General features: G+C 32.3%; 3 protein-coding genes across 8 annotated transcripts; 1 reads left to right on the top strand and 2 right to left on the bottom strand.

Annotated features, from left to right (window-relative positions):
* The first annotated feature begins 1156 nt into the window (after positions 1-1156).
* On the top strand, positions 1157-11682 carry LOC126856647 (phosphatidylserine synthase). 6 transcript variants are annotated; one of them, XM_050605357.1, is made up of 7 exons: positions 1157-1496; positions 2302-2856; positions 3071-3340; positions 3729-3951; positions 4218-4284; positions 5021-5104; positions 11545-11682. In XM_050605357.1, exons 1-6 carry the CDS (start codon positions 1291-1293, stop codon positions 5074-5076), a joined length of 1377 nt encoding a protein of 458 aa, XP_050461314.1. In that variant the 5' UTR covers positions 1157-1290; the 3' UTR covers positions 5077-5104; positions 11545-11682. The 6 variants fall into 6 exon arrangements, with proteins under 6 accessions (XP_050461314.1, XP_050461312.1, XP_050461315.1 ...); XM_050605355.1 differs by lacking the exon at positions 11545-11682 and adding an exon at positions 5809-5952 and having other exon boundaries at positions 4218-4277; XM_050605358.1 differs by lacking the exon at positions 11545-11682 and adding an exon at positions 5809-5952.
* LOC126856618 (neprilysin-2-like) lies at positions 5338-11988 on the bottom strand. The gene is made up of 16 exons (XM_050605288.1): positions 11487-11988; positions 10323-11285; positions 9851-10250; positions 9672-9779; positions 9445-9547; positions 9183-9375; positions 8772-8921; positions 8616-8708; positions 8269-8457; positions 7923-8054; positions 7628-7810; positions 7378-7484; positions 6913-7100; positions 6654-6820; positions 6282-6440; positions 5338-6088 (listed from the first exon to the last, which is right to left on the bottom strand). The coding sequence occupies exons 1-16, from the start codon at positions 11682-11684 to the stop codon at positions 5873-5875; spliced, it is 3549 nt and encodes a 1182-aa protein (XP_050461245.1). The 5' UTR covers positions 11685-11988; the 3' UTR covers positions 5338-5872.
* Positions 11989-12209: 221 nt separating this feature from the next.
* On the bottom strand, positions 12210-16711 carry LOC126856629 (zinc finger protein 341-like). Its single transcript, XM_050605315.1, has 9 exons — positions 16417-16711; positions 15988-16062; positions 15616-15877; positions 15121-15496; positions 14665-14859; positions 13728-14291; positions 13353-13622; positions 13072-13284; positions 12210-12855 (listed from the first exon to the last, which is right to left on the bottom strand). Exons 1-9 carry the CDS (start codon positions 16445-16447, stop codon positions 12667-12669), a joined length of 2175 nt encoding a protein of 724 aa, XP_050461272.1. The 5' UTR covers positions 16448-16711; the 3' UTR covers positions 12210-12666.
* Positions 16712-17210: the final 499 nt, after the last annotated feature.

Below are 17210 nucleotides of genomic sequence, written 5' to 3'. Positions count from 1 at the left end.
TGAGGAATAATTTTTAATTCTATCATTGATGGATCGTGAGAATGACGTGTATTGTATTCGTGAAACCGTTAATCGACTCAAAAAAAAAGTTCATTTCTGATGAATCATGTGACTGCAACGTTCGGATGAAGTGTGTGGGATGCGGCGACCGTTGCTGTCGCGTCGCGGAAGCGTAATAAAAAATGGGTCCCAAATATGGTCGCGACGTTCACGACTGGTTCTGTCAATACCCCGATATTGTTATCGTTTCTTTTCTCAAGCGATATAAATGCCACAGACTTACCTCCCTCTCTCTCTCTCTCTCTCTCTCTCTCTTTCTTTCCTTTTCCTCTTTCCATCTCTCTCTCTCTCTCTCTGTCTCTCTCATAATTTCTCATTTTCAAAAATTTTCTCTAATAATACACATTTCCAAAGAACATCCAGAGAATGTAAAACATCCTCTAGATATCCTCTGGATGTCTTTATTAGGATGATCAAGTGCTTTTTTTTATACAGAATAAGTCGTATGACGATTGTCATGTTTTACAAACATAATAGTGCTTATTGTTTAACTAATAGCTCTGTTTTATAATGCTATTTTTTAGGATTTGGATTTGTTTTTTATAACTCATAGTTAAATGCGCCGCTCGCATTTAACATAAACTTGAAATTTTACATCATTGAATAATCGAATCAGATAGAAAGCGGTTCGCATTGCAAACTTGACGCTTTATTTCGAGATCATCGCGTATGAAATCTATACAGAAAGTTTTCCAGCAAGAAACACATAAATACAATACATATAAATACAATACCATCACGTGGTTGGCTAATCAAATAGAAAAATTTTTAGGACCTTGTTGAAATCATTAGACGTAGAAAATTTATTACTATTTATTTATTTATTATCTATTTGTTATTATTTATTATTATTTATCATTATTTATTATTATTTATTATTATTTATTATTACATATTATTATTACATATTTTTATTTATTTATTATTATTTATTATTATTTATTATTTATTTATTTTTTATGTCCGAGGTCGAATAACAGCTGTGATTGACAGAACCAGACGCACGCTTTCCTTTCTATCGCGTCGCTTTGTTCATGACCGCTCCCACACCGGCGTGAAGTTGCGCGCTGATTAGATGGTAAATTTACGAGTTCATGGTGCACGAATTTTCAACATTCCACTTCCACATCGTGACGACCGCGTTTACGAGAAAAGCACGATTTGGCGCGAGAAGGCAACGTGGTGCATCGATGGTGGTGAAACAAGGCTGAGGCGCCAGAATAATCGAGGATGTCCATATCATTCCGGGAAACTGACAACACCAACGACGTCGATCACGTCGGTGATCGTAAGCTTCGACCTGCCGGGACCGACAGCTTCCCGAGCATCAATGAGAGGCCGGTCGATGACATCTCCCTCGAGTTCTTTTACAAACCGCACACGATCACTTTACTCCTCATCTCCATCGGCGCCGTCATATACTCGGTGTTCACCAGGTAGCCACAAATCCGTCTCATCCCTTAGAACCTCGTGTTTATATTTTACGATTTAAGACTGATCAAATTTCGTATTCGTGTTGATATTCGAATTCGGTATATATCGAACTTTGATCAGATAATTCTGGGAAAAAATACGATATGGAGTTTCCTCGTCAATGGCCTAGTGTCAGATTTTAAATAATGATGCAACATTCATACATTATATATAAGATTTTAATTCTTATACATTTGATGTGTTGCAATTTCTCTCTTCCTTCTCTTTTCAAGATAATACTAATCTACTAGTAATTCTATACATATATAAATTATTAATATTATATAAATATTAAAGAATAATTATAATTTGTCCTTGCATTTCCATCCTTGCTATATTATAAACCATTCATGATTATGCTTTTATGTACTATATTCTGTATTTGTTATATAATTTCTTCTTGCATCAAACCTGCTTTTATTTTTGTCTTTTTTAAAATTATAATCATAGTTGTTAAAAATTTAAACTGATTTTAGTTTGAAGTTTAATTTTTGACAGGATTCTAAATAATCTAATAAATATGCATTAATTGTGATATCTTCATTATGGCTGATAGATATAGCGACTATTGTTTTAAAAGAATTCTGAATTTAATTATCACTTATAATGTAATTAGAGTGAAAAAATTTATGTAAATATTTTTGCAAATCACTGCAATTGACAGATTCATATATTATAATTTTTGCGAATCAAGTACTACCTTGTTGTATTATCAGGATTACATGTTACATTATATTTATTATATTCTTCTAAATACCTTGATTTCAGAAATACCACCAATGTCGAAGACAACATGTGGGCAGGCATGTTGTGTGTCATTTTCTTCTTCCTCATCATATCCGTCTTAACGTTCCCCAATGGTCCATTTACCAGGCCTCATCCAGTAGTATGGCGGATAGTATTTGGCTGCAGTGTTCTCTATCTGATGGGTCTCTTGTTTTTATTGTTCCAAAACTATGACACAGTCAGAAGAATTCTGGTATGGGTGGATCCAGGTTTAGCGTCCTTCCACATTGACATGGATAAGGAGTATGGCGTTAATTGCTCAGATGTCACAGTAGAAAAAATTTGGAATCACTTGGATGTCTTCGCATTGGCCCATTTTCTTGGCTGGGCCTTCAAAGCTATTCTTATTCGTCATCTTGGCATTCTCTGGGCCATAAGCGTCATGTGGGAGGTGACAGAGATTGCTTTCGCGCACTTGCTGCCGAACTTTGTCGAGTGTTGGTGGGATGCGTTGATTCTGGATGTTCTTGTATGCAATGGATTGGGTATCTGGGTCGGTCTGAAGATCTGTTCCATATTAGAGATGCGAGAATATAAGTAAGTTCACACATCTTAAGCTTTTACATCCAAAAGTCTCGAAAGATTTGATCGTTTTTTAAGAAATCTATTCTGTACTTTATTTTTATTCTTACTTGTAGAATTTTATTTTTATTCATATATAGAAATTCTATTTTTATTTTATCTCGTTTTCTCAACAAAAACTACAAACCAATATTGAATCCTGTATTTATCTTATTTCTTGAATACATAGATGGGTTAGCATCCGTGACATCGAGAGTACTACTGGGAAATTGAAGAGAGCAATGCTGCAATTCACTCCTGGTAGCTGGACATCTGTCAGATGGTTAGATCCCACTTGCACACATATGCGATTGGTTGCATTATGCCAGTTAGTGATATTCTGGCAAGTCTCCGAGCTCAATACCTTCTTCTTGAAGCATGTTTATGAATTTCCACCATCTCATCCCTTTGTTGTCGCCAGATTAGTGTTGATCGGTGTCATAGTCGCACCATCAGTTAGGTAAGCAATTTTCAATGTTAAATGTAAATAAAATATGGTAAATAAATATATTAAATATAAATAAAATAGCAATTTTAAGAGTCTTCGAATAAAAAAATATGAATATATTAAAATTAAAAATTTTAAAACATTGGAGTTTTTTATTTCAAGGGAGATATTGAATTAAATATATATATATATATATATATATATATATATATATATGTATGTGTGTATTATATTTTTAAAAATGCATTAATTTAAATATATATTATATCAATATTACTTATGACATGTGTGTAGTTTTTAAAAATTGATATTCTTAGTTTGAATCTGGGGGAAGGGGTTGTATATGTAATATGTAATATGTAAATTAATAAAGCAAACTAATAAATTATTATGATTACAGGCAGTATTATATGTATGTGACTGATCCAACATGTAGTCGAGTGGGAACTCAATGTTGGGTCTATGGGGCAATCATGGTGACTGAAGCCCTGCTATGTATACGTCATGGAGCAGCTCTATTTGAGCGCACTCAGGCTCTCAATATCCTTCTCTGGCTGCTATGCCAGTCCCTAGTCTCTGTTCTCTGTGTCTATGGCTGCGTTTTGTGGCATCAGTACTTTGAGGTAGGATTATATAAATTTGTATATTTTGATCTTTTTCTAACATTAAGATCCAGAAAACTGCTATTCTTAATATCAGAAGAAAATTTAAAGGGAATATTTTATAATAATGAATTAGAAATATTGTATAAATTTCCCTTTTTTTTCTTACTTATAGTGATCCCATGTGTTGTCATAAGCTGCTCGCGGTTGTCAATAATTGATTAATTATCAATTTTTATAATAAACTTTTCTTGTTCCTTTCAAATGCATGGTGCTGATTGCTGCAGACGGGAAAGAAAGCCACTATAAGGCGGTCCGTCTCCCATCTAGGCAACTTTAACACAAACGTAAGCGGTATGTGTTGATTAGACATTCGACGTAATCTGTTGAAATCGTGGCACTTGATTAACCGCTCATCGCCGATGTTACATTGTTCCAAAATATGTTCATTTGTCTCTGATTTGTTCGTGTATACTTCATCCATCTATTTCTCCATTAATGACTTGAATAATGAAAAAAGTTATTAACCATCCAAATAAATTATAAAATTATTTTATGTGATTGGATCTTTTTTTGCATCTTGGAAAATTTGCAAATTTTGAGATTTCAGATCTTTGAATATATTAGATTTTTGAAATCTTTGCATTTATTGGATACTAAAACGAATTACGAATCTTGAGATAAAATCTTGAGATAATTTCTGGAAATTTAAATTTTCTTAATACTAAAAGTTCTTAAATTTTTACTTTTTTTAAATTTTAACATATGTATTAATAAAATTCCTTGTTTTTATTTAAAAATAATTTATATAAGAAAATAAGAGAAAATAAATATAAAATATAAAAGAAAATAATTTATATAAGATTTGAGAAATCAATCTTAATTAAAATATATTTATTACTTTTTAAGTCTCTATTTCTTTCTTTCAATATTTTTTATCTTTTAATTTTACATAATTATTTTCTTGTTGGTTATTTCTTGAGATTTCTCAAATCTGTTTTAATCAAATATTACATGTTCATCAATCGATGATCGATATTCAATCACTATGCAATTATTATTTATGAAAACATATGTATGCGTGTTTCAGGGAATATGGGTCGCCGTACGAAATCTGTGGAAGAATTGGATAAGAAGGAGCTTTGAGGAGAGAACTAAAAAAGACCGCTCGACGGTGAGCAGCTGTGAACATTAATGATATTTTCTAGTCGAATAAAACAATCGCGCGTAGAAATTCATAGAATGAATGATAATGCATGCGTGGGAATTAATTACTTATGATGTGACGTGGTGTAAATGTCTCCGAAACCGTTGTTCTTTGTTCCTCAGAATAAATGGACGTTGTTACGTTGTTACTACTTGAATGATGGATGTTCCGATTTAGCGTTCGGTCAAGTTCGATGTGAGTCTCGCGTAAAAACCATTTATTGATTCATATTCATCTACAATTATGTTTCTACTCATTTTCATTTAGCTGTAATTTTATCTCACAAAGAATGCGCTTGCAATGACATGTTTGCCGAAGTACTGGTTTTAAATTTAAGACACATTATATATCTTCCTCGCACACGAACAAGAATCTCTATATACAAATTTAGGGATACAGAAGCAAAATACACACTTTTTCGACTCTTTTTTAATATAAATTTTATAAAATTGAATTAGAAATATAATCCTATACATATACCGTTTGTCAATGACACTACAGAAGTAAATACTTATTATTTTTTAATTCCAAGATAAATCCAATCGTTTGTTCGAATCTATACGTTAGAAAAATTTACTCGTGAACCTCGTAGGACGGACAGACGGACATAAATTTTGTTTCTGTATCCATCAATTTAATTTTTTAATAGTTTGCGTTTCGAATATTTGTAGACTAACTGAGTCTACACTAAATAAAATCGACGTCCGCCCGTTCAGTCTTTTCCGCGAACGGATTTCACTCTGGCATCAATGCGGTCTCCTTGTAATCTATATACGGAAAGACACTGCAAATATCGTTGGGCGCGATCTGCGAACCCACCCGACAATTCCATGCCTCAGCGAGAAGTTTATTATTCGATGCAGAGACGAATACGTGAATCCGATTCGGCAAGTTCTCGCTCTCGTGCAAAGATATGTACGACGACGTAAGTGATGTCTTCGTGCAATATGTCTGCAATCAGCATAGATAAATAAAAATTCGATAAGCGTTAATCATCCAGGCCGAATCAAAGACTGTCGATTTCAAGGATACCCAGATTTTTTGGATTTTATTATTATCCAATATGTTTGAAGAGAATTCTCCCCCCCTCCCTCTCTCTCAAATAAAGCTATTGTTAATGTGAACCAAACTGTGAGAACAGTACCTGAGCGTAGGCGAGATAGAATAATTGGTTGATGTGGAGTTTTATCCATGGAAGTTTTTTCCTCTTTTCTGCATCAAATCTCATAAGAGCCAAAGTATCATAAGCTAGTCTGAGTCCCATAATTTCAGATAACCGCTCGTTCAAGGTCAATCGCGGAATCTAGAATATTTCGATAATTATTGATAAATATTGATAATTTGCATATGGAAACAACTCAATAAATTACGCGATTCGCAGTCTTATTTTAAACCTTATTACAGAATTTCTTTTTTAACCATATTGTTTCATATGTATATATATTTATTGCACAATGCGATATACACATTATGCAATCTAGAATTAAGTCTTCTAGAGATTTAAGTATCTGTTTACCGTAAACGACACTGTCTGATCAGTGAAAGGTAATGTCATATTTATAGGTCCTTGATATAAGTTTTCTTTTTGACAGTTGATGTAATCGTCGAAGTTCGTGTCGGTGAATTCATTCTCATACATCAGAGAATCTTGAGTATTCCTGGTTTTATCCCAATAGTGTATACCTATGATGAAGGAACGAATAATTGAAAATCCTGATTACAAGACAATGTATAAATATTCGTTTGTATGATTAGCACGTGCTTATTTCATTTACCATTCGCGTCGAAATGATGGGCGATCTGATGTGCTATTAAATTCCCAAGCGTCGCCATCAGAAGATAATCGAAGGAATGTTCATCGTTTATCAAGGACCAATCGACGATGCCATAGGGAATCACAACGAGATTCAGGCCATATATCGCTTGGGCCTTCGATTGGAATGGCGTCGTATAATACGTCCAACTATACGTGATTTACAGAAATATAAAAATTTAGTAATCAGCATTTTTCAAAAAAGATTTTTAAAAAATTTTAAAATCACAAGGAGAAAATTTCAAAGTTCTTTCTTTTGAGCTTTTAAATTAAAAATTGCACAGATAAAAAATCTAATAATATACTATCCGCAAAATTAAATCTAAGATTTTAAGATTTTCGGGAGAAATTCTAAGAATTTATAAATTTCTAAAGCAACTGATGTTGGATTAATTAATTAGTCATCAATTACTTGTATTTTACTTACATTTGCTTTGGATCGCCGACTTCTCTTCTTAATTCAGCATATAATAGAGTTCTGTATCTTCTCAGCAGAATCATTGAATTATTGAAGTAATTGTCATTCAAAATTATCTGAAATTCGATTTTCATTGTATATGGTGTAATTAGGGAAACTAAATTCATATTGCTAAACTTTTAATATGAGATCTTTTAATAATTAATTTATTAAATATTAATTTATTTTAATAACAAATAGTAATAGTAAAAAATATTACCTGTGAGACATTATATTCACTGTATAGCGAATGTCTGTTCTTGAAATAAGAAATAACAGGGAGTGCAAGCTCGAGACTGTCGATTTTCTTCAGCAATCCTTGCCGTCCTTCCGCTCTAGCCCAATCCGCTTCATCAGTTTTTATTTTTAGTGTTTGTTTTAGTTCATTGAACATCTTTTTCATCTAAGCAATATAATAAAAATTATCAGAGTAAAAAGAAATAACTCATCAATAAAAAAAAATTGCATCTTTATATTACTTAATATATTTTATTTATATTAAAATTTACTTTTACCATATTATTCATCTGTGTTATTTCATGATCAGCAAAGGAAGATATATATAAACTGGATGCTTCCAGCTGTAGGAGATAGGTAGCAACTTGTATACAATGATTGTTCACATTATTGCGCCTTGGTAGCACCAACTACAAAGTTTATTTTAATAGAAGCCAAACATTTTAAATAATAATTTACTATAACATATAGAATGACATATATTGCAAAATAATTCTTGCTTAATAAATTACTCTTAATTGCTTTAATTACTTGAAATTCTTTTATGTCTTTTTATATATATTAAACATATATTTAAGTTGTTCAACAACTGTAGAAGAGCTTACGTAAAATATCGTTAATTACCTCTTGATAAAGTTTATGTGCATATAATCCTAATATGGCATTGTTAAGTCCTATTGGATCATCTTTACTGAATTTCTCTAATCCGCGTAAACCTTTAATCAGTGCGGTGTAGAAATAAATTTGGATATTAGCCTCACTGGTTATCATATCCATTTCTGTTAGCGAACGAATTAATTGTGTCCAATTCACCTGCAATAAGAGATTAAAAAAAGAAGAAATCGCTAAAAAATATAATTTAGAAGACTAAATATTTGTCCTATTTGTGTATTTTGTTTCAAAGAAATTATTAAGTTTTTTTTAACTGGGAAAATCTCTTCATTACTGAAGTTATGTATGTTCTTACTTACAAAAGTACTACTGCTCTGCAACTCATCTAAACTAACTCTACTGTAATTATTCATCACATGTGCTTCGCGTACGTCACTTTTGGATGGAAAATACTGCAAAATGAATATTATTTTACCTTTAAATAGAAAATGTTAACATTGTTAGATTTCAATTACCGAAAAGTAGCCTTGCATTAGAATACTGTTGATTGAATGAATAGTTTTCTCTATGTTCTTCTTTTCTAGGCGACTGTCATTTAAACTTTTAAAAACATTGAGCACTGTTAGAGCTTCCTTAATGGATCTGGAAAATTCTCTTGCATTATTCTAAAAAGAATGAAAAAATTATTTCATTATTCATACATTCGCTTCTATTAATCTGTTGTATTTACTTCTTAATTTATTTTCATTCTTTATATTTTTCTTTTTACTAATCTTAAGTAGTTTAAATAAAAGTTTATATATCAGCAGAAAATGTGTTGGCTAAAGATTTTTAAAAAGATTAGATGATATTTTTATAGGAAAACATTTTTTTTTCTTATATTAAAGATTTATTTTATATATTTTTAATAATCTCAACAAGTGTACCTTGCATCTTTTATAATTATTATACAAAATTTCGAGATCCACAAATTGTTCTTCCATTTCAATCTCGCTTTTAAAGCATGGATCCTCTTCCATATAGTTAAAAGGACTCTTATATGTTGTAGGACCTATTTTAAGCGTGAAACTGTTCGGACGATATTCATCTAATTCTGGCACAACGTCGAATAAAAGAGCACTGCAAAATAATCCTAATTTATAATATTTTATAAAATTACGAACATAAAATATGTCTTTGAGAACTTACCTGTGATGTAATATTAATTGCGCGAGTAATTTTGTGAAGTTTATATAATTAGACCGTGTAGCATCTGTATAAAATTCTCCTATTCTCTTTAACGCATCATTTGCTGCAACAGAATTAATCAATAGTAATAATAACTGTTCATTGTAATTTTTTATTTTTATATTCACGTAAATTTTTATTCAAGATTATCAATTGTTTATTAATTATGCTTAAAAATCTTATTTTACCCATTTTTGCTCTTTCATTGAAGTTCATATTTCTTTCATATTGTACACAGCTATCATAGTATGTTGCAAAATTCGATACGTTTTCGCGTTTTTCTTTAAACATCTGTCCTAAAGCATTCAAAATAATAAAATGTTAATAATTAAGATAATTTATTTATAATGTTAATTAATCAACGTACTGGCAATTCGTTGATAATTTCTGAATTTTAAATTCTCATCTATCAACTGCGGATTCGCCTCGAAACCACCGCAAGCGTACTCGTAGAAATCTTCACAAGGATCGGCCGTGTGATTCATATAAGACAACATCTTGCTAGCAATCTGTTTGCAGTATCCTGTTTCGCAAACATTTGTATTCTCATCAGGAAGTGTGGTCCTCACTGTGGTTGTAAGCATCGTCTCGTCGTAACTTATTGTATTTGTTGTATAATTGTGAAAACCATAAATAATAGTTGTGTAATTGTTTGTGGAAGATGCAGTGTATTCTTCAGTAGCACTAACAGTCACATTCTCATTGTACTTTTGGGTTGTAGTTTTGCTATAGTTCTTCGAAGTCGCATTTGTCATGTCTTCAGTTTCCTATAAAGAATTAAATATTATTATAAATGTTAATATAAATTTTCTGTATATTTCAATTTATCATCACATTACGTTTCTAATTTTTATAGTTGGTGAAAAACTCTCATCTATGGCTGAAGTATAATTCATTGTGGTAGAAGAATTATTTTCCGTTATATTCTCATTAATTAATGTTAGACTATACTCTGGATTGGTTGTAAATTCCTTATAATTTAAATATGTTGTTGAATATTTAGTATCTTCTTCAGGAGTTGATTGAGTCGGCGATGTAGAAGTGATTATATCGTTTGTTACATCGAATTGTGATTTCTCAGAATAATTATATAAATCGGAAAAATATTTAACACTCGTACTTTTTTCAGGATCGGTTGTAATATCAGTTACGATAGCAGCTTTCATACTCTCATATTTATTAGTAAAATTTTCGGCAGCATATTCTTCAAAATCATTTAATCGAGATAATGTTGGAGTTGTAATATTATCAATTGCGGTATCAACTTTTGATTTCTCTATGTTATAATGCATATCAGGAAAATATTTATCAGTCGTAGATTCAATAGATTTTGAAGACGCAATGTTCTCTATGTCGACAGTTTTAATATTGTATTTTAATGTAGCATTGCCAACAATTGATTCATTTGGTGATGTTGAAGATGCATTATTATCGATAATATTATCAGTAATATTATCATATAGCAACATAGTCAAATCGATGTCTTCTTCCGTAGTTTCAGTATAATGAACGACTTTTTTTGTCGTGGAAGAATCTTCAATTTCTTTTTCAGATACAGTCACAGGAGACGTAATTATTTCACCCTTCGTTGTTCTATTTTCAGAATAACGCTCGAAATGATGGGATCCCTTGATATTCTTCTTCGAATACTCTTCAGTGATGATATCGATATCTCTCGTTGGTTCGATTTTCTCTGTGTTAGTAGTGGATGTAGTTGTTCTTGGAGTTGTCGGAGTCGTTAATACAACTGTCATGATTGTAGAAGTCATTATTGCCTCCTTCATGTGTTCTCCTTGATGATGCTGTTTAAAATATTTAATAAAATTATACAATAAAATTATTAAATTTTTCTTGAGACTTATTGGTCAAGATAGTAAGCCAACATAATTAAAAGATAATTGAATGGTCAAAGTTTGTAATAGATATGTTGAATATTTATCGTTTCCTATTTTTCATACAATTTTCTGGTACATTCTCAAAGATATCTTAATTAACAGCATTACCTGTGGTTCATTTTCAGTGTACCGATTCTTGTATTCTGTATGATTTCGCATTTTCCAGGGTATGCAGGCGAGGATGAGAATGAGGCACATAAAAAAGAAGATGAGCAAGGTGATGAGACAGCTCCTGTACGATTGATCTCGTTGAGCGGCCTTGTTTTTCTCTCGATTATTTACTTCATATGTTTTGCGAAAGGGCATGATTTCTTCCTTTTAATTAACTATGTATATTGATTTATTCACAACTGGAAAGTTTTTGATCGTATACCGTGAAATGTACATCACAGACTAGCGTTGCATACCTTAATCTTCCAAACATGCCGATTGCGGTTTTGCTCTGACCGCTTCCTTCCGAATTATCGCACGAGGAAACTCTAGTGCGATAGAATTTTTAAATTAATGAACCAAAGCTTTTCATTCGGTTACGTAATGCTGCATTCGATCTGAAGTTAAGACGCTATGTACAAATATGACAATTCCAGAATATACAATTTCAGAAATTAATAAAATAATTTGTGGTTTTAAGAAGTTAATTAATACGAGAAGGAGAGAGCGCATTAATTGGAATTCGAACTTAAAGGGAAGAAATTTCAGGGATGGCAATAATGAAAACTTTGGCTCTATTTCATAAAATTGATATTCTTTCTTAAAAGTTATTTCATATTTTTCACATATTTGTGTGAAAAATCTGATAAATTTTTTTTATTTTATAACAAATAAATTAAAAAGAATCGCACTGCGCTGAACGTTTCGTTACAATTCTGAGATATCATGCATATACTTATATCTATTGTTTAAAAAATTTAACGAACAAAAGCGTTCAAAAGGATACTCGGAGTATCATTATAATTACAGCTGTGACTATACGACGAGTTTCTCATAGAAGAATCGAAATTGTGATAACGACACCGAACATCTTCGATGTGTGCGCGTTTATATATAAGTTATTTATATATCGATAGAGCATTTATAATATAATTATCACAGATATGCAAACTACAAAATACCGTACGCGAATATAAAATGCAACTTACGTCTTCGCCGATGATCCCATTGCACGTGCTACGACTTGCCTACGTTCTAATTTGATGTACAATTTATAAATACGAATAAAAAATATATATATACATATATGCGCATCTATGTATATATATGTATATGTATATGTATTGCAAAAAATTCTCTACTCGCTCGCGTCAGACGAGTGGAACTCTATCTTGTGCTTAAATTCCTCGAAAGTTATAACCGGCGAGTCGGACCGCTCGTTTAATTCACTGCCGGTCGGTTCGATCTTTGAGACGGAAAGAATGTTCTCCGTTTTCTCGCAAAATTCTTCATCGAAATCATCAGACTTGGATGTTTCAGAGGCATTCTGCAACAAAGTTAAGAAGTTTAAGAAATTAAGTGCAAAAAAAATAGAAAAAGACAAAATTTATATACAATTTCAAAAAGAAAATAATAAAAGCAAAATAATTAATATCCCATCAAAAAAATAATGAGATCAAAACAAAATTAAAAAAAATTTTTTTTAATTAAAAGAAGAATTATATTATAAAAGATATGAAGAATGATTTAAAATACAAATTACTTTTTTTTCTATTTCATCGGCTTTATATTTTTCCAATTTTTCTTTATCGGCAAGCGGAACTGCAGTCTTTGATAATGTTTGTTTCTTTGGGGTTGGTTTCCTTGGCTTAAACGATCCGAATGCTTTTTTTGGTAGCTGTGAGCTTGTGTGCTTTTTAGCCTCGCTCAATTGTTCACAATTATGGGTAATCAGCTGCTCTTTAGTCTTAAAAGTCTGTAACAGTAACAATTAATTGTCAAGGAATTAATCGATTAATATTTCGAATCAAAAATGGGACTCACATGAGAGCAAATGTCGCACTTGAGACTGTGCTTATTCATTTCATGGTGCTTGAGGGCCTGAGCCCGATGGAAATTGCGGTTACAATGACTGCAACTGAATCGTTTGACGTTACTGTGCGTCAACAGGTGCCGTTTGAGCTTATCTGCCCGCGAGAACTCGCTCATGCAGCCCAGATAGCCACGAAATGGGCACTTGAGCCTTTTCGTCAGGTCATGGATCAGCATGTGCCGTCCCAAACGATCTTTTCGCTTGAATCTGGCCGGGCAATGCTGTGAATTCAAATATAAATTATAAATGTTATTTTTTAAAACTACAATAAACAATATGTGGTTTTATTTCAACCAATTAATTACTCCGTACAATTATTTTCTTACCGGACAGGTAAAGGGTGTATCTTCGCTGTGAATCAGCTTATGATTGGCCAGGTACTGCTCGGTTTTGAAAGCCTTGCCGCAATCCTCGCAGGCGAATTTCGCCGACGCCGAATGAGTCTTGAGATGACGACGTAAAAATCTCTCGATGAGGAAGCTCTTGCCACAGTGTAGGCATGCGTAATCGTGCGTAGTAGTTTCTTGATGGTGTTGAAGCGCCTCGAGATTTGAGAACGACGATTTGCAGATCGAGCAGCAATAGTACTTCTCTGTAGTCTTTTGCTTCTGGACGGAGTGAACGTATTGATGGCGACCGAGATCCGAGAGGGTACTAAATACATCGCCACATACGTGACAGCGATACTCCGAGCCTTTGTGATTACGCGTGTGCTCCAGAAACTCTTCCAGTTCCGAGAACATCATGCTGCAGCTGCTCTGCACACATTTGTACACTTTTAACGCTAGATGTGAGACGATGAGATGGCCTTTCAGAGCCTTGTATGAGTCGAATGTTTCCTTGCAAAATTGGCAGTGATAAGTGCGGTCGATACTTCCGTCTGGAGGCGCCTGATATTTTAGAAGAAAATAATTAGAAGAATATTACTATGCTATTAAAGTTAAATTAAAAATAAAAATAAGCCCAATTGTATGCACTTGACATTTTGCGTTTTTTTAGATATTTCAATTTTAATTTTAATATTTCAATTATAATTTTAATTTTAATATATAAACTATAACAAAATATAATATTAATATTATAATTTTGAACATTAATTTTAAATATTATAATATTACAATATAATATTATAATTAATATATTTTAAGGATTCGAAACGTTTCTCTTCTTGTAATATAATGCATTTTTATAAAAAGAAAAATTATTCCTTTATAAAAAAATTCAAATAAAGATATAAGTTTTCAATAATTAAAGATATTTTACTTCTGGTGGTAACGAGTGAATGGCAGTGCCAGGCCAGACTTTGTGCGAAGACATATGTTTCTTCACATTTGATTTCTGTGCAAATGCTCGACCACACACTACACATTGGTAAGGCTTCTCTCCAGTGTGAGAACGTTCATGCTGCTGCCAATAAAATTTCTTTGCAAATTGCTTGTTGCAATAGCTACACTTATACTGTAACAATGTAATCAAGTATGTATTTTATTATAAAAATGTACTGTGTATTCTAATTTGTTAATTTATTCATTAATATACAAAGAAAAGACTTAAATAAAAATACATAAAAATTTTTTAATTAATTAAATATTTAATAAAAATATAAATTTGTTATTTTTAAAATAAAAATATATATTTATCTATTTTAATATTAAAAAAAAAATGAATCTTATAAGTTTTAGTTATTTGAAGTTATTGAAGATAACATCACAGTACTACCTTCAAGTTCTGTGTTTGACTGCTGTCATTCTCTAATTCATCAGGCAAATTATCTTGAATGGATATTTCGTCCTCGATGGATATTTTGTCCTCGATGGAAGGTTCATTTCCATCCAATGGTGGCTCATCTGCCACAAGCGGTTCGTCCGCTACCGATGGCTCGCTATCCATCAACAAAGCACTAGGCTGTTCAGACTGGCTTGAGGCATCCTCCTGTGGGTTGACTGGTGGATTGTTCTGCAGTTGTATTGTCGGCACTTCGTTTGTATCATCCCTTGTCGCTTCAGCAAAAGGATTCAGACTTTCTGTGCTCAAAATGATTGGCACACTGAATGTGGAATCTGTTGTGAAGTAATTGGCAGCCTCTTGGTCCACACTATAACAATTGAATCAATTGAAAACAATGTAAAAATATTTAATTAAGAAAGTTTATATATAATTGCACATATGCTACAAATTTATATATACATATAATAATTATTTATAGCAATATACCTAAATAGCATATCTGCTTCTTCAAGAATAATAGGTTCTCCAAGCTGAAAAGTTTCCTGCGAATTATACTGTGATTCATCTGGAGTGGCATCTTCCACATGCATCACATGACTTTCATCGTTTGTCAGGAATTGAGTCAGGTCCACTGTCTGCTCCTGTGCCTTTTGATGTGTTCTCTTGTGGAGCACAAACATCTGCAATGACGTAAACTGGCTCTTGCACTTGCCACATTGGAATATATCTTCCTCATCCTGATCGATTGCTATTGAAAAAATATCAACATTAAGTATTATATAAAATATATGAATAAAAAATATTAAAAGACATCATGTATGACAAGAAAATGTTTTCATTTGCTTTGCGCATATATACCTGACTGCTCAACTTCGGCTATCAAGGTCTGTGACTCCAATAAGGATTGTACAGAGGAGCCGTCTAATGAGACATCTATAAAAATATTAAATAATTTAATAAGAATTAACAATAATGAGCATTCCTGAACATTGTTTCAAAATAAAATATTCCAAAAATGTTAATGTGAATTGCTACACAAAATCAATAAAATGTATCAAATTAAGATACAGTCAGTGTGATAATTCGATTTCTATTTAAAAAAATTTTCAAATTTACCTAAAATCGTAAAAAAGAGAGTTTAAATGTACGAACATTCGAATGCACTTAAACGTGCCAAAAAAGGATGTCAGAAGCACGAGAAAACGATTTGGAGCATGAAAGACAAACGAGAAAGGTTGTTGACGTTTTAGGGATTGGTTAACCCCACCTATTTTGACGTGGCTTTACCTGTCAAAGCGTCGAGGATAGAATGCGCCATATTTCGGAATCAGCACGTCATTTTAATATGGAGAAACAAAGAAACGAGGTCCAACTCTTCCGCGAGTCAGCGAAGGGACAATTGTCCACGATAAAAACATAACAACTTTCTCACTCTCACATCCTTGGTTGCTGCTGGTTGCTGACGAGCGGCGCACTGATCGATACCTAACCTCAAAACCTGACATCGCGCAATAACGTAAATGTTGATCCTCAAAGTTGTCTCTAAAGGCCATTGCACGTTAAAAAATTTTAGTCGTAATCGTAAAGCCGTAATTAAATCAACCAATCACAGTTCAAAATTCTTATTATGTTTAGAATGTTTGATTGTGATTGGTCAATTTTCTTACGGCCTTATGATTACGAATAAAATTTTTTAACGTGCAATGGCCTTTAGGATGCGTTCCGTTTCACGCATTGAGCGCATAGATCGCCTGAAAATCTACAGTTCACGTAACATATATTAAGTCCGTGTCAAACTATGCATTGAGATTGAAATTTGACCAATCAGGACAAACAAATTTTAGTTTCTTTTATTCTGATTGGTCAAATTTCAATCTTCAATACATAGTATGATACGGACTTTATAGATTTTCAGTGTTGGCTGTGAATTTCTGAACACAGCTTTACGCTACAGATGGTGCAGAAGTTCGATAACTCCAACAAAAATCGGATATCGATATATCGGATGTCTTCGACAAATCGACGAAAAAATCGATTATTCTACAAAAAAAAATCGGATTTTTCGATATATCGGACAAAAT

The sequence above is a fragment of the Cataglyphis hispanica genome, chromosome 19 (genome assembly GCF_021464435.1).
Source record: "Cataglyphis hispanica isolate Lineage 1 chromosome 19, ULB_Chis1_1.0, whole genome shotgun sequence".
In the NCBI taxonomy this organism is placed as follows: domain Eukaryota; kingdom Metazoa; phylum Arthropoda; class Insecta; order Hymenoptera; family Formicidae; genus Cataglyphis; species Cataglyphis hispanica.
Note: the sequence above shows the minus strand (reverse complement) of the source record. Positions and strands in the feature narration are given on the sequence as shown.